At 37.5% G+C, this 21064-nt stretch overlaps 1 protein-coding gene across 1 annotated transcript in view; it reads right to left on the bottom strand.

Moving 5' to 3' along the window:
* Positions 1-21064, bottom strand: part of INO80 (INO80 complex ATPase subunit) — a gene marked incomplete at its 3' end in the record, with an annotated part of 101566 nt that overhangs the window by 63013 nt on the left and 17489 nt on the right. Inside the window, exons 9-20 of the mRNA XM_079699619.1 lie at positions 18005-18200; positions 17041-17108; positions 15741-15950; positions 15175-15255; positions 14210-14305; positions 7287-7346; positions 6703-6845; positions 5449-5533; positions 4367-4484; positions 3360-3445; positions 515-682; positions 152-285 (exon numbers count right to left, since the gene is read on the bottom strand). Coding sequence (XP_079555745.1) covers positions 152-285; positions 515-682; positions 3360-3445; positions 4367-4484; positions 5449-5533; positions 6703-6845; positions 7287-7346; positions 14210-14305; positions 15175-15255; positions 15741-15950; positions 17041-17108; positions 18005-18200 — 1445 coding nt within the window. The remainder of the gene's footprint in view (positions 1-151; positions 286-514; positions 683-3359; positions 3446-4366; positions 4485-5448; positions 5534-6702; positions 6846-7286; positions 7347-14209; positions 14306-15174; positions 15256-15740; positions 15951-17040; positions 17109-18004; positions 18201-21064) is intronic.

Genomic DNA, 21064 nt, shown 5'->3' with positions numbered 1-21064 from the left:
CACAAGATCCCTCAACAAATAGCTGTCCACCCATTGCTTAAATACCTCATTGTTGTGGAACTCACTCTCAATTAAATTTATCTACTAAGCCACAAAACCCCAAATTATACAAAAACACTCTTAGAGCAAACAGATATTAATATTTGCTCACCTGTCTCGTGAATGGTTGAAGACCCTGATCTGTCCATGACGGTAGATAAACTTTGAAATCTGGTATGGCTTTAGGGAAATATGAAATGGAGACCAAGTTTCTTGTCGTTCAAATAACTCTGGGTGATTACACACCTAACAGGAAAGGAAATGATAAGACAATATTGTCATGTGCAGACATCACTCTATGAAACGATGGAGGAATCCCAAACCCTGCATGTTTACCTTTATGAATATATACTTTCCCATTTTCATCCTTTTTTAACTGCCTTTGTTTATTTGGCATCAAGGCAAGATAGAACCTTTTTTCTTGAAGTGGGTTAATAATAGAGACAACTCCAAGGCAGCTGACCTAAGCTCTTACCTTCCTAAACTGCATGACCAGATTCATGAGGCTGCTGGTGGTTGTCTGTGCTTGCTGGGTAGAGCCCATAGAAGACTGCAATAAATCCTCAATGGAAATTTTGTTCTTTAGTGCCTGATATAGCAGCTTCTGTCGGCTGGTCAGTTGGCAATACATTAGAATCTCAATCTAAAAATCAATAAGGACATTTATATTTTGAAAACAGTTTGTAAGATAACTCAGTATCAGCGTAAAGTTGGAAACTCATGCAAGGCAGATTATGATCGAAAAAAACAATATACATATCTCTAGAAACTCAGTATCTCTATAAACCTGTGATATGGCTAATTATCCAGAAAAATGTGCCTTCTTTGACCCTCTTCCCTTGTCACTCACTCTACATGCTGTCCCTGGGCGACCTCTTCCATTTCTAATAACACCAACTACCGTCCATCACAGTGACTTGCAAAAATATATTTCCCAACATCCCCAGCCCAATATTTCCAACTACCTACCATAATAGTATCACTCAGAGTCTGCAGCAATTGCATTTGTGACATATCAGAAAAAAATTCTCTTTCACAATTTACTTAATTCATTAACAGCATTATCACTCAGTTGCCCAAACAGAAACTTCAGTCAGCTCTGATTTTTTTCTCTCTCATACCCCATGTTCTATCATTTCCTAAGTCCCTCAACTCAACCTGGAAATCTACCTCTAACCACCTTTTCTGACCATTCCCATTGCTTTAATACAGAATCTCATCATATCTAATCTATACTGCTATTACCGTGGGAGCTTCCTGCCTCTAGTCTCTCCTGGTTCCAAGAAACTTTCCATACAAATCTTATAAGGTACTCAACTGCTGAAAAACCTTCAATGTAAGTTACTGCCTATAGTAAAATATTAAAAATTCTCCTGTAGGCAGAGGCCTCCCATAATCTAACTCACCATGTTATCCCAATCTCATCAAGTCCTCCTATATATATTAGCTACAACAGTCTGAATAATGTTTGCCAAACATGCTACCTATTTGAATATTGCTCTACCTTTGTTCACTCTTGTTGCTTAGCACCCCCTTCCTACCGTATTTTCCTAGTAAATGCCAACTCATCATTCCAGATATAGCTCACATGTCATCTCTGCTTTGATGCCTTCTCTAACCTTCCCTAATAGAACTACTCCCTTATCTATGTTCCCATTATATTTCACATGGATAATCATTGCATATCTTATGATACAGTACTAGCTATTTATGTATTCATCCCCCTTGGAAATCTGAACAGAACCTGGAAGCTGCATCTCTACGGACCAGCTGCTGGCAGACAGTAAGAGTTCAATAATACTACTGAACTATACTATTGAACTATACTACAAATACTATTGAACTATACTATAAATACTATTATTTATTATATTATAAATAATATACTATTTAATTAAGATTAGAAACATTACTGATGTTTAAGAAATTTATACTCTGCACAGTGGTTAAGAACCATGTCTTCTGATCACCTCCCTAATGACCACTAAATAACAGACATTATGATATTGCTATTGTTTTTAAGCTGTTTCTGATATAAAAGCCTTAAGGATCCATTTTTTTATTAAGTATTTTCTTTCTATCAGGTACATATCTGTGTGAACTGCTATTCAGTTAAAATCAGCCAGTTTCACAAAGCAGCCATAAAGATTTTTTTAAAAGGAATAAAACAAAGGTACACTTCTATTCCTCTCTTTGAAGGTGTACATCTCCACCACAATCTTGTAAGAGAGTTACTAATTTCAAAATGATCCAGCCTTCTGGCAGTGACAGAGAGAATCACCTGATATTATCAAGAACCTGGAAAGATGCCTTTTATATAGACAGCAGAACTGTGAGGAACAGGTGCGATCTATGGGAGATGGGAAAATACCCCAAAGGACTGGGAACTGGGTGAAAAAAGAAGGAAGGAGAATATGGGGAGGATTCACAAGAGATAACAGAAAACTACAGAAGTCTGGTAAGATCCAAAAAAAGATTATTTATAAACCAAAATTACTGACTTTTTATGAGAAAAAATATTAAAACCCAAAGCACATTAAACTTCTAAATCTATCTCTCAGTCTGCAGAAATACAGGAGACAGAGGAACATGTTAGACAACACCACAATGATGCAACCAGCAAAATCCAGTATGTGGAAAAACTCTACAGGACAAACAACTCGGTTTCTTCAACAAAGAATTGCAAGGGGAGAAAAAGTAGGGTGGGACTAAAAGATGCTTAAGAGACATAGCACCCAAATACTATGTTCCGTGGACCTTGCTTGGATTCTGGTTTCAAAAACTGAATACTTTTTCAAAGAGAGAGAAAGAAAAAAGCATACACAAAGACAACTGGGAATATCTGAGCACTGACTGGATATGTGATACTACAATGAAATAACTGCCTTTTTTAGTAGAGGTGATAATGATATGTGAATATGTATTTTAAAAAACACCAAATCTTTTAGAGACACCTATGAAAATATTTATAAATGAAACAAAAGACATCTGGGATCTGCTTCAGAATAATGTAGAGGGGTGAAAAATGGTCATGATTGATCATTTAAACTATATGGAGCTCATTATGCTATTTTTTCTACTTTTGTAATGTTTCAAACTCTCCGTAATAAAAAGTATAAAACAAAAAGAAGAAAGAACTATTACTTGCCTTCATTATTTGACTCATTTTAAGTCTTCTCTGACCCTCTCAAGTTTAAAGGTCTCCTATCAATCAAACTAATTACCCTTCAAGTAAACATTTACCAAGGAATTTCTTTTCACCCTGGAACCCTAGGTTGGTGCCTATTAAGGCATAAACTCACAAGGTCTTCTTTCCTTACCTTGTCAGACAATTCATTTTCCACATCTTTCTTGATTCTCCTCAGCATAAATGGCTTCAAGATCATGTGTAAGCGAGAGAGTTGATCTGAAATGCCAGGAGCCCCACCGACAAATAATACATTATATCAATTTAACACAAACAAAAGAAATATCATCACCACCCTTCACTAAACCATTCTAACACCTTTTGGCTTAATGATTTTCTAAAAGAAGACTGCAACAATTGCAAGGAGGAAGCCAAGGGATCTGAACTTTCCACAGCACCTTCCTGGAGTCAATTGTGCAAATGCATTTTGCTCTCATTTACTCAAACCAGTAAGGATGGCTTTATTTTTATTAGAATTCACCTTTAGAGTGTTTTAGGAACATTCTATCAATAATAGGGTTCTCAGACAGGTCTAATGCAAGCTATCTGGGACTCCCAGTGTTCCCCAAAAATCATTTTTTCAAAGTATATCAGCAAATTCACAACATGTAGTATAAGGAATTACTTAAGAACTTTTCTAATAGTTAGTAGGTGGCACTTCATGTTATGTAATAAATACCTCATAACTCTCTTAAAATATTAGTCAAGAGGTAAAAAAATTGATAAACAAGGTTAAAAATGTTTACAGAAGAAACAAATCCTAATATATAGCGAAAATAACAAAAATTATCCTTCTAATATTTTCTGGTTTTATCACAGGCAAAAAGTCTTACCCCATTCCACAAAGAATATAAAATTTTTCAGGATCTACGTGGAAAATGAGGATTCCGTAATCCAAAATGTGAATTTTGCCTGTTCTGCCTTGATTAGTCAACACTAAAGGAACATCACTTGAGTTAGTCCTTTTTGGACTCTTTTAAATATGCACAAAGCACATAATATTTTAAAAGAGAAAAAACTTTTCTCTCAGATCCTTCTATGCATACCAGAAGAAAAATTCTTTACATACAAGAAAATACAGAATTATGTAGTTGCCTACACTAATAGGCAGAAAGAATGAAAGTTCATAAAAGTACTCACTCTCATCTATGGCAGATTTGTTTTCAGCATGGCTCTCAATGTCCTTGGAAAACCATTCATTAAATTCCTCATGTGAATCAAATAATGTTGGCATAATGAAATGCAGCAGAGCCCAGAGCTGGAAACAAACAAAAAGCAAAATAACTATAGAGCAACAAAACGACAGTATGTGAAGACATGATGAGAGTTTGGAGAAAGAGTGAAGTTGCAGGTCTCTGTATCTGTGTCTAGGAGCATGTGTATGTGTGAGTAAGTGAGAGAGAATGAATGTGTAAGCACACTGCCTCATCAACCAACTCTAATTCTATAAGGTACTATAGCAAAAAACTATTTTTCAATTAATTTCCCACTGAAAGTCTGAAAGTGCAAGTCCTGCTCAGCTTGTGCAGTGAGATAGTTTTGAAGATCTTATATAAAGATCCATTCCACAACTGAACACAGTCTGAGGCAGCATAACTTGCTAATAATAACTCTAGATCAGGGGTCAGCAAATTACGCCTTGTGGTGCCAAGTCTGGTCTGCCATCTATTTTTATAAATCAAGCTTTATTGGAACATAGTCACACCTATTCATTTATATATCATCTATAGCTGCTTTCACATTACAATAGAAGGTTGAGTAGCTGTGCAGTGACTATACGGCCTATAAAGTCTAAATATTTATTATCTGGCTCTTTACAGAAGTTTTCTGACCCCTATTCTAGAAGATAAAATTATCTTCCCCAAAGAAAGAATTTTAGCTCCTCTCAGTGTCAAAGAATATTACCTTTTTATTCTAGTATAAAAATATCTCTGCATTAGATGAGTAGCATTCTTAATGTGATCACGATTTATTATATAAGTAACCAAGGAATAAAGAAATTTATTTCCCTTTTGCCAGAGAATAAGAAAACAGTAATGATGTCCCCCCCCCAAAAAAAAACCACTTAGGGCAAGCCATGGTCAAATTCTTCCTTTTATGTGGGGATTGCAATTTATACAAAGCCGTAACACTCCAGGTAGGCATGGGTAAAGAATTTTATTCTGTGTTGGAGCCACTCTGTTTAATGCAGACATAAAACTGAGGTCTTTACTAGTGCCTACCTCTGCCATGGTGTTCTGAATGGGGGTCCCAGTTAGCAAAAGCCGATTCCGACACTGAAACTGCAAGAGTATCTTCCAACGAACACTGTCCAGTAAGATGAATTACAAATTCCAAGTTAGCAGTAAATAATCACCCTATTGAGACCCCTTATTTCTAAAAATGCTTTTCAAAAAAATAACAAATACTCAAAATCAAGTATCAATACTCTACCATGAACACAATTGAAAAATATTACTCAACAAAGCTGATGACAGGAAATTTCAAAGGAACTGACTCTATACTGAAAACGTGGTATTAGGGTATATATATAAAAAAGCCCTCGAATAGCAGAGTAGGATCCTTTCTGGCTTGATAAAAGTCCTCTACTACCTCTTTGGTCAGTTTTGTTCATACAGACCATATAATTATAAAGTATTATCTACAGTAGTAGGTTTTAAAATTATTACTCTATGCGCTTCCAGTGTGAGTTTGGAGGGAGCAATGGAGAGAGAAAGGGTGTGAGAAGAAAACGCAAAGTGAGTCTACTGCTCCTGGCCACAAGCATGCCCTACTTCAAAAGAGTAAAATATGAAATAATGCTCTTTAGAGGCTGGAAAGTTCCATGGAAAATACCATCCTGCCAGTTAACATGGACTTCTAAGAAAGCCCTATGGGCTCACCAAGAGTTAATAAAAATCCATCAAACCCAAGGTCTAATACCACTGAGTAACACTTTACAGCCAAGCACTCATTTACTATTCAGTTTGGGAACTTAAAGGTATTAGAACATTTTAAACATGTAACTTCCAATAAAAGGATTCTTGGGCATCTAATAACCATTCAGGGACTAGGATAACCTTCATAAAACAGTAGAAGCTACAATCCACATAATGTAACATTCTACTTCCTACTAAGACCTCCTGTCTAAAATAATCCCTGAAGCAAAGAGCAGACACCCCTTCCTCCACAGAAAGTTTCCTTGAAGAACAAAAATCAGTTAAAATGCCATAATTATTGAATAGGGAGAAAAAAGCTGAGGAAAATCTTTATACTCTAAACATTAATACGCATATTCCATGAAAATGCAAAAGAGAATTTATGCCTTCTGGTCAGATATATAGCTTATGAAGAGATCGTAAGACCATATATAAGCCATATACCATGTTTTCAAATCTCTCTGATCTTCATTCACATGTGTGTGTACATGATACACACATATCTATGTATCTATACATCCTCAGTCCACAGACTTTAATTTCTACTACTCATGTTACCTGGAACTACTCTTGAGCGCCTGAGCCTCATCCAATACCATGTACTGCCACTTGACTCGCTGGAAATACTTTACATCCTGCACCACCAGCTGGTAACTGGTGATAACCACATGGAAGGGGGCATCCTGAGTGTAGAGGGTCTTCTGTAAACATAAGAGGGCAAGGGTGAAAAGAGATACCTAACAAGTCATAATAAGACAATGAGGAATGGAATTTATTTTCTAAGGCCAAGAAGTTTAAGATAGCTCTAAAGATATACTTCTCCAATGTAGGAGATGTGCAGTGAATTAAAAGCATAACTGTTTTGAAGGTAGTTACCTTAACCACAAACCTTGTTAAAAACTAGTCTTCAGCTTATTAAAGAAAAAAGCTCTTACTTAATCCTGGACTTCAAGTCCAGCTGATTGTCTATAACAGGAAAAGCATTGTAAAAGAAAAAAAGTACACTTGCCTAGTGTCCAGAAACATAAAAGAAGATTTTATGAAAGTGAAATCACTCAAATCAACTGGAGAAATAATGACTGCACATATGTGTGAACATGTATATGTGTGTGTGCATGCGTGTACAGTAAGCTGAAAGTTACCTGACTCCAGAACCTCCTGATAACTTTTCTATCATGAGGATTTCCCCAATATGGTAGCACCTGGAAAAAGGACCAATATACAGATTATTTCCTAGTGATAATCTTAAAAGTATCATCACAAATACGTTATTCATAATGATTTTTAAAAAACCTAATAGAATGAATATAAGAGTTCCTCTTCTGTCACTGCCGCACTAGGTGCTGGACTAGCACTCCTCCTACTGACCAAGTTAAAACACAGATACAAAACATTTGTTTGAAGGCATCAGAGAGCTACTGAGCCAGTGGAGAATTATACAGCCCAGATCTAGAAAAGAGAGGAAAGCCTGGCATCTGGAACACGTTCCCCAAGTGGGTGCTGATCCTTCCCAAAAGTTTGAGTTGAGAGGCTAAGAAACTGAAAAGTTGTTTTTGTTTGTATTTTTTTTAAAAGGAGACATAGGACCCACAAAACAAAAACTGTAGTTCAAGGAGGAGGGATTCTGATAACCACCCACCTCCCTGGCCTTAAGTTGGGAATCAAAAGATAGATACACAGGGTTCCCTGGTGGCGCAGTGGTTGAGAGTCTGCCTGCCAATGCAGGGGACGCGGGTTCATGCTCCAGTCCGGGAAGATCCCACATGCCGCAGAGCGGCTGGGCCCGTAAGCCATGGCCACTGAGCCTGTGCGTCTGGAGCCTGTGCTCCGCAACGGGAGAGGCCACAACAGTGAGAGGCCTGCGTGCCGCCAAAAAAAAAAAAAAAAAAAAAAAAGATAGATACACACCGGTAGTAAAGGTAAACTATACATACACTTGCTTTATCAGGTACTGAATCCTGGTTTCAAATCATCTCAATTCCTGACTAGATTAAGGGGGCTTTGGATTATTATTGCCCCAGAAAAAAAATTACTATAGGCAAAAAAATCCAAAACAAAACCCCAAACACACATTAATCCTCTCTCAGGAAGAAGAAAACAGTATCCAGAGCCCACAATTATCTCTACAATTTTTCCTATACAATGTCTGGCATTAAAACAAAAACAAAACAAAACAAAAAAATCAAATATGGAAAGACTAGACCACATAACTGAAAACCAACATGAAATATAGATAAAAGAAACAAACCCACAGGAGATCTAGATAACGAAAATTTTAGAAACAGACTTTTTGAAAAATGCTAGTTTGGGGCTTCCCTGGTGGCGCAGTGGTTAAGAATCTGCCTGCCAGTGCAGGGGACACGGGTTCGAGCCCTGATCCGGGAAGATCCCACATGCCGCGGAGCAACTAAACCCGTGCGCCACAACTACTGAGCCTGCGCTCTAGAGCCCGCGAGCCACAACTGCTGAGCCTGCGTGCCTAGAGCCCGTGCTCCACAGCAAAAGAAGCCACCCAATGAGAAGCTCATGCACCGCAATGAAGAGTAGCCCCCGTTGCCACAACTAGAGAGAGCCTGCATGCAGCAACGAAGACCCAACGCTGCCAAAAAAAAAAAAAGCAAGTTTCTTCATTGAATTAAAAGATTGAGAATTTCAGTGGTATACTAGAAACTATCAAAGAATCAAAGGGAATTTTTAGAACTGAAAAAATATAATTAAAATTAAGAATTCAATGACGAGGGCTTCCCTGGTGGTGCAGTGGCTAAGAATCCACCTGCCAATGCAGGGGACACGGGTTTAAGCCCTGGTCCGGGAGGATCTCACATGTTGCGGAGCAACTAAGCTCATGCACCACAACTGCCGAGCCTGTGCTCTAGAGCCCGCGTGTCACAACTACTGAGGCCCATGTGCCTAGAGCCCGTGCTCGGCAACAGGAGAATCCACTGCAATGAGAAGCCCACGCACCGCAACAAAGAACAGCCCCTGTTCGCCACAACTAGAGAGAGCCTGCGTGCAGCAATGAAGACCCAACACAGCCAAAAATAAATATATAAATAAAACATTTATTTTTTTTAAAAAAAAGTAGCCAGAGGGGGGCGAAAAAAGACACATAACATACAGGAAAACAACCATAAGAAGTAGAACTGGAAAACAAAGAACATCTTTAAAGTACAAAATTTTTTTAAAAAATTAAAAAAAAAAAAAAAAAGAATTCAGTGACGAGTTTAACAGCAGATAGTACCAGCTGAAGAGCTGATTAGTGAACTAGAAGAGAGGTCAGAAGGAAATATCCAGACTAAAGCATGGAAAAACAAAAGAATGCAAAATTCAGCACTTTTCTGTGATGTTTCTAGGTGTGACTTTCATTCTTTTTATTGTTATGGGGCTCAAAGTGCTTCTAGAATCCGTAGCTTGATGTCCTTTGTTCTTTTGAAAAATGTCAGCCAAATGGAAGCACAAACATGCAAGGAGGAATGAAGACCAATGAGCAATGGGTATGTGAGTAATACGAATAAATCTAAGTAAGTTTTAAATGTATAAATAATGTCTTCTGGGGTTTAAAATATAAAATACATACAAAAACAACAGCATGTAAGTCTAGAGAAGGGGGATGTAGTTACAGTACTATACTAAGGTCTTTGTACTGTCTGGAAAGTATTAACAGTACTAATTTATATTACTTTTGAAAAAGTTAAGGGTGGGGGCTTCCCTGGTGGCGCAGTGGTTGAGAGTCTGCCTGCTGATGCAGGGGACACGGGTTCGTGCCCCGGTCTGGGAAGATCCCACATGCCGCGGAGCAACTGGGCCCGTGAGCCAAAATTACTGAGCCTGCGCGTCTGGAGCCTGTGCTCCGCAACAAGAGAGGCCGCGATAGTGAGAGGCCCGCGCACCGCGATGAAGAGTGGCCCCCGCCCTCCACAACTAGAGAAAGCCCTCGCACAGAAACGAAGACCCAACACAGCCAAAAATAAATAAATAAATAAAGCAAACTGTCAACAAGTAAAAATAAACACTATAAAAAAAAAAAAAAAAAAAAAAAAAAAAAAGTTAAGGGTGCATGTGGTATTCTCCTGGGTATCTACTGAATAACAGAATGAATATCTAATTAGCAAGTTTTTCTTATGTTTTTTTTTTTTTTCGGTACGCGGGCCTCTCACTGTTGTGGCCTCTCCCGTTGCAGAGCACAGGCTCCGGACGCGCAGGCTCAGCGGCCATGGCTCATGGGCCCAGCCGCTTCGCGGCATGTGGGATCTTCCCGGACTAGGGCACGAACCTGCGTCCCCTGCATCGGCAGGCGGACTCTCAACCACTGCGCCACCAGGGAAGCCCTATAATTAGCAAGTTTAAAAGGGGAAGAAAAAAAAAAGGAATGATAAAATCTAATCAATCCAAAAGGATTCAAAAGGAAAAAAAAGTAAAGCTGAACAGGTTAAAGAAGTAGAAAGCAGGGACTTCCCTGGTGGCACAGTGGTTAAGACTCTGCACTCCCAATGCAGGGGGCCCGGGTCCGATCTCTGGTTGGGGAAACAGATCCCACATGCATGCCGCAACTAAGGAGCTGGTGAGCCGCAACTAAAGACCCGGCACTATCAAATAAATAAATAAATATTTAAAAAGTAAAAACTAAAAAGCACAAACACAATAACAACCCTATTTTAAAAAAAGAAGTAGAAAACAAAGAGCAAGGCAGCAGATTTAAACACAATATATCAATAATTACATTAAAAGTAAGCACAGATATTCCAAATAAAAGGCACGAAATACACCTTAAATGTAAGGATATAGAATGGTTAAAAGTAAAAAGATGAAAAAGATACCATGCAAATACTAACCAAAAGAAAGCTATTTAATATCAGAGAAAATAGACTTTAAGGCAAAAGTCTTAAAGGAGGAATTTAATAATAATAAAAGGTTCATTCACCAGGAAGATAAAATTATAAATTTGTATACATCTCACAGCCTCAAAGCAAAAACAGAAGAAAACAGAATGGATAAATCCATAATTGTTGTAAATATTAACACACCTCTTTCAGTCAGTAATAGGAGAGGCAGACAAAAAAATCAGTAAAGATACAAAAGAGCTGAACAAGTTAACAAACTTGACCTAATCAACATATATACAACACTGTACTCAACAAGTGCAGAATAACTATTATTTTCAAACACACACAGGACATTTATAAAAACTGACCATATGCTGGGCCATGAAAGCAAAGCAACAAATTTCAAAGGATTAAAATAATAAAAAGCATGTTTTCTTATCAGTGGATTTAAGCTATAAATAACAAAAAGATAACTAGAAAATCATCCTTTGTGTAGAGAGTAAAAACAACACTTTTAAATAACCCATGAATCAAATAAGAACTTACAGTAGAAGCTGACAGTATTTTGCATTGTAAGATAATGAAAATGTGACACATCAAACCTTTGGATGGCTATAGTCATGCTTAGAAAGCAATACCCTTAAATATACATTAGAAAAAGCTGAAAATCAACAATCTAAGCTCCATCTCAAGATGACAGAAAAAGAAAACAGTTTACAAAAAAAGTAGACAAGAATAATAAAAGAGCAGAAATAAATGAAATAGAAAACATACAGAATAGCCAATTTCAGGAATGAAAAGTGGTACATTAACTAGAGAAAAAATGTAAATCTTATTTCATGAGGAAAAGGAGGAGGTCAGAGGCACTAATCATACTAGAACCATAAAATGAGTGTTACTCAGACACCTGCCAAATAAAATAAACTTTCTGATGTTATCATCATAGATCTAAGTATCTTTTGAATGTAACCAGACTATAAATCTGAGCAGAGTCTACTTCTAACTATGTTCTACAGGGAAGCAAACACATTTGTGACAATTTAAAGGAGTAATGGTAATAGAAACAATGAATCAGTAGAGAGAGGTCATTAAACTTTTTCTATAAATGGCCAGATAGTAAGAATTTTAGTTTTGTAGGCCACACAGTCTCTGCCACAACTACTCAACTGTGCTGTTGTACTGTGAATGCAGCCATAAATAATAAATAATCAAAGGTGTGGCTGTATTCCAATACACATGTATTTAAATTTCATATATCATTTGCTACGAAATATTCTTTTTTAATCAACAGTTTTAAAAAGTAAAAACTATTCTTAGCTCATAAGCTGCACAAAAGAACGCGTGGTGGATTCCTCAAAAAGTTAAATATAAAGTGACTTAGCAATTCCACTCCTAGGTATATACCCAAAAGAACTGAAAACAGGACAGGTGTTCAAACAAAAACCTGTACATGAATGTTTATAGCAGCACTATTAACAATAGCCAAAAGGAACAACCAAAATACCCATCAACAGCTGAATGGATAAACAAAATACAGTATACCCAGATAATGAAATATTATTCTCTATAATATTATATGTTATAATATTATGACTGAAATATTATTCAGTCATAAAAGGAATGAAGTGCTGATACATGTTACAACATGATGAACCTTGAAAAACCTACTAAGTGAAAAGCAGCAGTCAGACATAAAAGGCCACATTCTAGGTATACAAAATATTCAGAATAACCAAACCACAGAGACATAAAGCAGATTTGTGGTAGCCAAGGGCAAGAGGGAAAGGGAAATAGGGAGTGACTGCTTAATGGGAAGGAGATTTCTGTTTGGTATGATGATAAAATTCTGCAATAAGATAGCAGTGATTATTGTACCACACTGTAAATGTACTTACTACTACTGAATTGTACACTTTGAATTGGCCCACAGGCCATATTTTACTGACCCCTAGACTAGAGCTTCAAAAGGAAACTCCACATGCAAATGAAAACTCAGTTTCGGGCATGGGTATAAAGTCAAAGGAGAGGTACCAATGATGTAAGTAGTACTACATTGCCATCTATCGGCCAGTGAAGGAAATATTGAAAACTTTAGTGGTTTGGAAGAAAATTTTAAGACTTAATTTCTCAAGCTCCTAATTGTTTGACATGTACTAAACGACAATAACAACAACAAGAAAGCAGAAAAAAGATGAGGGGCTCCTTATTCAATGTGAAAAAACCCTAGAGAAAATATTCAATAAATTGCCTTAGAACGATCTCACCTCCTTAGAAAGTTAAGAATGAGTCAGCCAAGCTAAAAGCCATATACCTAATGTGCCTTGTAAACCGTTCCTAAGTCTATTAATTCAGCCGCAAAGGTGGGGCCACAGACACAAAGGTGCCCCAAAGTGGAATATCCCAGACACGTCCTTATTCCTTATAAAGTATAAGCCAGAGAAACACCTCCCATGACCTCTTAAATTGCATGGAACCCATGATTATTATGGAGACCCAAGATCAGAGATCATGTCAATATCTCTTGATACATATCTCCAAAAAATCCTCCTTACCATGCAACTTCATTATCATTATATTCCTTTAGGGACAAAACAAATAGTTAACTCATTTCCTTCTTTTTACTTGCAAATAATATAAAAAATCCTATCCATTCTTTCTTACATCCCAACAACTCTGCATAATTAAACCCCTATTTAAATCTTGTCCATACTTGATGCAGCATATTTCCCTGATGATAACATCCTACCTAAATCTCAATTCTTTTCCTCTGAATTAGTTAAATGCAACTTTCACATTATCTACCTTAGACGTTATAATCTGGACCAAGATTGAAGAGCTGGCTTTAGAGTGTCAAGAAAATAGATAATCTATGAATAAATTTGGGGGAGAGGAGTGTGGACAACAATGCCATAAATTATAGTATATGTACCTTGATTTATCAAAACCTATATTAAGCCAGCAAGGTAGACATTTTCTATTATGGCAGTACAACTAGGAGCTACAATTCATGTGGTCAATGCAGCAAATCACTCAAACTGGACTTTGGCTTTCTCATAAAACATAAGGATGTAATATGCTCTCTTATTGCTCCCATCAGTAACTTTGATAGGAAATGTATGCAAGGTTATTTTGAAAAAAATGCAATAAATTAAAAGCTATTATGAGCAATTAAGTAAGTAAGGCAGCAAAAAAGGAGTCAGAAAGTTTCTTTTAAAAAGCAAGAGAATTTTGTTGATTTTTACCTTAAATTTAGGAACAAATCTAGTAAACTCCTGGTGCCAATTGTTAAGTGTAGAAGCAGGTGAAATTATTAAGAAAGGTCCCCAAATGTTCTCTCTCTGAAACAGAAAAACTGGGTCAGCCAACTGCAGGAAAACTGAAGAAATTTAATTCAAAATTATAATTTACGACAAGAGGAGTTTAAGAATAGGAGATGCATTACTACAAGAGAAATGGTTCGTATCCCCCATACCTGCACACTCAATGATAATATCCTATGTTAAGAAAAATAATATTCTATGTTAATAACACAGGCAAGGAAGTTGCTCACACACACCTTGAGAAAAAAATACCAAGCAATTACTCCCCACCCATCCTTACAGGTCCTAGTTTATATCATTAACAAAGCACTTATGACATACTGACTTGTATGTGTTGCTTTTCCTTATACTAGATGATCACAACTATTTTACTATTATTTAATTGGTATAGAGTTTTCTGCATTTTTCAAAGTGCTTTCACGCATTTCTTCTCATTTAATTCTCACAAATTTCCTGTAAGGTAGATAGTATCCCCACTTTGCAGAAGTGGAAACTAAACCTCACAGAGTTAAAGTGAAGTCAGGTCAAAAGAGGCTAAGTGAATTGTCCAAGTTTACACTGCTAGTAAGCACAGAGCTGAGATGTGAAACCAGGTCTTCTGATCTAACTAACTACAGTGTTTTTGCCACTACAATGGTGGTTCTCTACAGAAGTGGGAGATGGAGAATGAAAACACACATGCTTAGAAACTGTCCTAGTCTTCTTGAAAACCAGAATGTTTCACCACACTGTATCACCCTGTAAAGGCCTTGAAGGCAAGGAGCAAGTCCTACTGTCTTGGTATGCTACAGAGTCTAGCGTACTGCTTGATAATGGCTGATTCTCAATAGAAAATGACCCTAGGATGGAGAGATAGGAAGAAGAAAAGACTGCATGCATCTACCCACCTCAGCCAGATGGGCAAGGAGGGCAATGCTCTGTACTGTCTTACCAAGTCCCATTTCATCGGCAAGAATGCCATTAATACCCTGGAAAAAAAATACACATAGTCAACACCTCTCACATTGCATTACACAGGGTTCAACTTACTGCCAAAAAGAACTACCCAAAATGTCAGACTTGTTCAAATGAAAGTGACTAGAGATACCAGCTTCAGCACTATTACTACTGTAATGATTCCTTTTGCCAATTCCACAGCTACAACTCTGAATCATGAGACAAACACGCCAAAGCCAGTTTTTCAGCTAACCTAATCCAGGTACAAATGCAATCAGGTTTATTACTAAGACTACTTAAGACAAACTTTATACATGATGCAAATAATCCCCAATAAAATCTCCAGGTTAGAAATATAGAGACATCTTTCTGATTCTTGTCAAACGATAAAGCTTTTTAAAAAGGATGAAATCTAAAACATTATCTTGTGCTCATTTCACAATACACTGAACCAATGACTTCAGGAAAACAGATAACAAACAAAACAGAGTGGGTATGATATAGTTCTAAAATTCACCTGTTCATAGAGATTTGCCAACCAATTCATGCCTTTCAGCTGATAACCTTTTAATTTGCCATTAAAAATTGTAGGCTGTGGAATATCCTCACCAGCCCGGATAGATGGGTTTGCCAGGCTATAACTCTCCCCAAACCCAGTGCCAGACTTGTTTGCTGCCCGTAGGGCAGCTGCTCGACTTTCTTTTGCATCTTCATCGAATGACCTTGTCTGGAAAATAAAAATATTTTAGAGGAAATATATAAGAGGAAAATAATTAAATTCAAATAAAATTCATAATGCCAATATAGGTAACTTGTGCTAGTTGGAACAAACTTTCTGATAATATAATGTAATATATTACATGTAAGCCTAATACACTTGACTCTTGAACAACATGGGTTTGAACTGTCTGGGTCAACTGATACATGAAGTTTTTTCACTAAGTATGTGCAAGAGTACTACTTGATCCTGTGGTTGGTTGGATATGTGGATGTGGATCCCTAGGTATGGAGGGCTGACTGTAAAGTTATACAAAGATTTTTGACTGCAGGGTGGGTCGGCACCCCTAACTCCCAGAGTTACTCAAGGGTCAAGCGTAAAGTATATTACTAATATTTTAAAATTATTTTAACAATTATATTGAGAATACACTTTTGATAGACAGGCACTAAGCCATATTACACAATTACTTGCTTCATCAGTGAATTTATTAAAGATTTGATATAAAACCTGTTTGATTGGTTGGGGTTGGTGAGGAATAGGTTGAGTTTGTCTCTATCCTTGACTTGGACCCTGGCAAAGTTACACAGGGGCTCCTATGCAGTATATTAAACTGTATTTTCCTTACTTAATTTGATCTAACTGCAGTTTCTTTCTGATTTCATTAAATGTCACTATGTCATGAACAAGCAAGTTATTACTAAAGTGAAAGAAGGTGCTAACTTAGCAGTTTTAACACATGATACCACTTTCTTAACAAGCAACAGTGTGGACTTTTTCACTAAACCACCATGATGCACTTCATTCTGTATTACCCATGATTACCAGGGAGGACAGAAGAAAAAAAATAGGCAAACTGTCTTAGCGACAATCAACACATTCTTAAAGCTCAGACAAGTGAATGCTCGTTTCCCACCTTTCCTCAGGTATTCCTCTATTACTCTAAAGTAAATAGAGACACACACACCCCCAATGCAGTCACATACACACGTACACATCCATTAATGTTTTTAACTGAAAATATGATTAAGATTAAAGGAAGACCACCTAAGTAAAAAGTTGTATTTCCAGGGCCCAACATTTCATTTTTAAGACTCACCCGAGCCTGATGAATATGGTAAGCATTTTCAGCATTCTTCAGGGCCTGGGCTTTGAAATGGTTACTGTCTGAAAAGGGAAACATGTAGATTATAACACCTCATTAACTGATCTCCTTTAAGGATGCAATTTATACTAGCATATGTGGATCCCTGATGCCCACATTCTATTTATCCCTAAGTTCACACAGGGTGAGGGAGAAGAAAGGCTCAAATTACTTGACAGAGGTAAGGACCTGGAAGTGGCAATGAAGGCAGAGGGCTGCCATGGTCTCTAGGAGCCAAAGCCAGCTCACAAAAGTCACCAGGAGACTGAGCCCCAGTCTCCCAATCCTGCGTTTCTTGCACGAAGCAATGACGAAGCCAGGAAAAGCAAGACAATGAGGATTCAAAATTGTAATATATTTATACCGGGTGAAACTATTCCTAAAGAAGAAACAGAGACTGTGTAAATCCCAACATAATCTGAAGCATTCTCATTTTCTCTTATTCTTACTCAACATGATCTTGACCACTATTCTCTATGAACTTCCTCTCAAACTTTACCCCAATTCCTCCCTCTCTGTGTGGTCACAAAAATACCAAAACAGTCTCTTCTCATGCTTTACTCACATCACCAAGAATCCTGTTATGTGAGAGATGATTTTCTCTAATTAGATATGTTCACTGAATTCTTCTGATACAATACCTTTTATTTCTGCTAACAAATCAACACACAAAATATTTCCAAATTTGCAAGATCATATAACCACACCCTTTCCTTTTCAAATTCTTTAATAAAAGTTTTTTATATGCTTATTTTATACAAACATTCACACTTTCCCTACTCCAATAAAATAAATTCCCCTTTTGATCAATATTACCTATCGATCAAGACAAAACTTGCAAGAATTAATAATGAGTATAACCTGAGATATGAAAAAATTTTGGGTATCTCCTTCCTCCCACTCCTGATTCAGGACTCACCATAATCCTCCTGTGTGATGTTAACTACAACCCCTCCACCAATGTCAATTTGTCTCTGTGTAGAACTATCTTCCAGTTTCCTTAAGATTTCTTCCTGGATCCCATCGTGACCCATGTCTCGTTTGCGACTCATGAAATGGGCATACAACTCTGTCTGGGTGATGAGGAAGTTCAGTTTTCGCTGCTGCCTCTTGGCCTAAAGGTGAAAAAAGATGAAAGTGAAAAGAGTCAAATCACCAATCACATACAAGGGTACTCAACAGAATTCACTAAACCTATACATAGTTTGCAAACAATTCCTCTACAAATTCTTTACCTTTAGAAAGGTAAAAATTGCTAATGAACAAATTTTATTATAACTAAGTCAGTGGTACTAAAAGCAAGGAATAATCTTCATTTATAGCCTAATAATAACCTATGTTTTACTCTCCTTTACAAAATAAAATTTTTTTCCATTAGGCTTCCGTCTAAAATGCTTATTTCTTTACTGTATTACTTTTCTTTAATGGCACTGAGATACCAACTAAATTCAAACAACATGCTTTACTTAATAACTTGGGTGATAAATACACATGTACAGCTTTATTTTTAAAAACATAAATGTGTTCAAAACTCTTCTTTAACACCAAAAGGCAAAATAAGTGACGAAGAGCTATAAATTATTCTGAAAGTCAATGCAGGAGGTATCTGAGAATAAGAAGTCCATGAAAAGGGCTTCCCTGGTGGTGCAGTGGTTGAGAGTCCGCCTGCCAATGCAGGGGACACGGGTTCGTGCCCCAGTCCGGGAAGATCCCACATGCCGCGGAGCGGCTGGGCCCATGAGCCATGGCCGCTGAGCCTGCGCGTCCGGAGCCTATGCTCCGCAACGGGAGAGGCCACAACAGTGAGAGGCCCGCGTACCGCAAAAAAAAAAAAAAAAAAAAAAGAAGTCCATGAAAAAAAGAAAATGCTCCCCGAAACAGCCTACTGTTCATCTGTTGATAATGATAGCTATAAAACATGAATACAGACCAAATACAAAATCACAAACACATATACCTTTTTTTTAAAATACGAGAAAGCTAAATTCAAAGTGCCTCTGAAATAATCTAGTAAGAAAAATAATCATTATGTCAGTAAAAATCATTCTTCAACAATAAAATGAGTAAGCAAATGATTCAAAAGACTGAATTATATGAAATACAGCATATACAATAAATACCAAATAAAAGAATCATTATTCTGCATGAACTATTTTATAATAAAATTCATATGAAGTATACTTGATTTATCCTTGATCCACCTCCACAAAAGAAAAACAACAATAAAATAAGGAACATGGCCAGGAAGGACATAAGTCCCAAAGTATGCTACACAAAACTAGACTTTCTCCTTAAGGTTTTATAACACTTTAGCCAAATTCAGATTAGAAAAAAAAATCTGAGAGTTTGAGAGAAAACTGATTTATTTTCATAAAGGATACAGATGTTCATGTTCTAAAGCTAAAGTACTGTCAAGAAAACCTTTCTAGGAACTTCCCTGGTGGTCCAGTGGTTGAGACTCTGTGCTTCCACTGCAGGGGGCACGGGTTCATTCCCTGGCGGGGGAACTAAGATCCCGCAGGAGGCCGGTGTGGCCAAAAATTAAAAGAAAACCTTTCTAAATTAAACCATAAAAAGTAACATTTCCTTTAACCTTAAGGAAGTCAACTACTATGTGTCTAAATGAAGAAGGCAAATTAAGGGAACAAGGATACATCAAAAATGTCTTAATTCAAAAATTCAGAGAAAAAGACACATAAGTCAAAATAATCACAGATGAAAGTCTCATCAGTTAGCTATCAACATAATTGAGAGAATGTCTCACAAATCTAGATCATAAGCCAAGTCAGTTTCAAAACTTCAAGATCTGTGACTAACTCAAATGCCTCTAAACTCAGTGAGCAAATATTTCCATTAGCATCAAAAGTTTACTAACTCAATAATACGTTTATCTTCCATGCAAAGAAACAAGTCACCCAGGGACTTAAGAGAACTGGGCAAAATCCATATTCCCCCTCAAAGGCATGCGACAGGAGGGAAGACCAAGAACTCCAAAGAGTCTCCACGGCTCTGCTTTGACAGGAGTACTACACCTATACCCGAAAGAAAACATTCAATCCTGATTCCCTTCCTTCTCCAGACCTCAACTGTCCTTCCACTCATCCCAATGGGTTTACCAAGGGCAACATAATAACTCTGTCCTCTTAATCTCTCCTCTTGCTTCCCTGAATAATACTCTCAGCTGATATCTCTTAGCAAGAGAACTGACTGCAAGTTAAAACAGAAAAGTAGGCAGCAGCGGGTGGGGATGGGGGAGGTGTCTCAGAAAACTGAGCTAGTTGTCCATTGTCCCTATCTGGCCCTAAATTTGGCAACCAGCCCTCATCTTCCAACAAATCGAAATTACAGCCAGCATCTGGAACCAAGCCCAGATAAGCTCTAAGCTGTTTTCTTTTTCTTTCATTCCTTTTCTTTTTTTGTGAGGTGGGGGAGGCTGGGGAAGGGTGTCCTCCAGAAATATTCAAAAGAATAAGGCTACAAAGAATAGAGGAAATGGGGATTTCCCTGGTGGCACAGTGGTTACGAATCCACCTGCCAATGCAGAGGACACACGTTCAAGCCCTGGTCTGGGAAGATCCCACATGCCGTGGAGCAACAAAGCCCGTGCGCCACAACTACTGAAGCTCGCATGCCTAGAGCCCGTGCTCTGCAACAAGAGAAGCCACCACAATGAGAAGCCCACACACCGCAACGAAGAGTGGCCCCCGCTTGCCGCAACTAGAGAAAGCCCACGTTCAGCAACAAAGACCCAACACAGCCAAAAATAAATAAAATTTTAAAAAAAAAGAAGAAGAGAGGAAATGAGCATAAAAGAGAGGTGAAGGCCAGGGAGAGGGCCTTACTAAAAGAATAAAAACAGAACTGGTTTACGGGACTAAAATCACTATACTCAAAGTTATGTCTTAAAATATGTTTTCAACCATTTCATTGGTTAGATTTATAACCTATGAAATGCTAACCAATCTCTTAATATGGCTGT

Source organism: Hyperoodon ampullatus, assembly GCF_949752795.1.
Source record: "Hyperoodon ampullatus genome assembly, chromosome: 3".
NCBI classification, from domain to species: domain Eukaryota; kingdom Metazoa; phylum Chordata; class Mammalia; order Artiodactyla; family Ziphiidae; genus Hyperoodon; species Hyperoodon ampullatus.
This window is presented reverse-complemented; position numbering and strand designations above follow the sequence as displayed.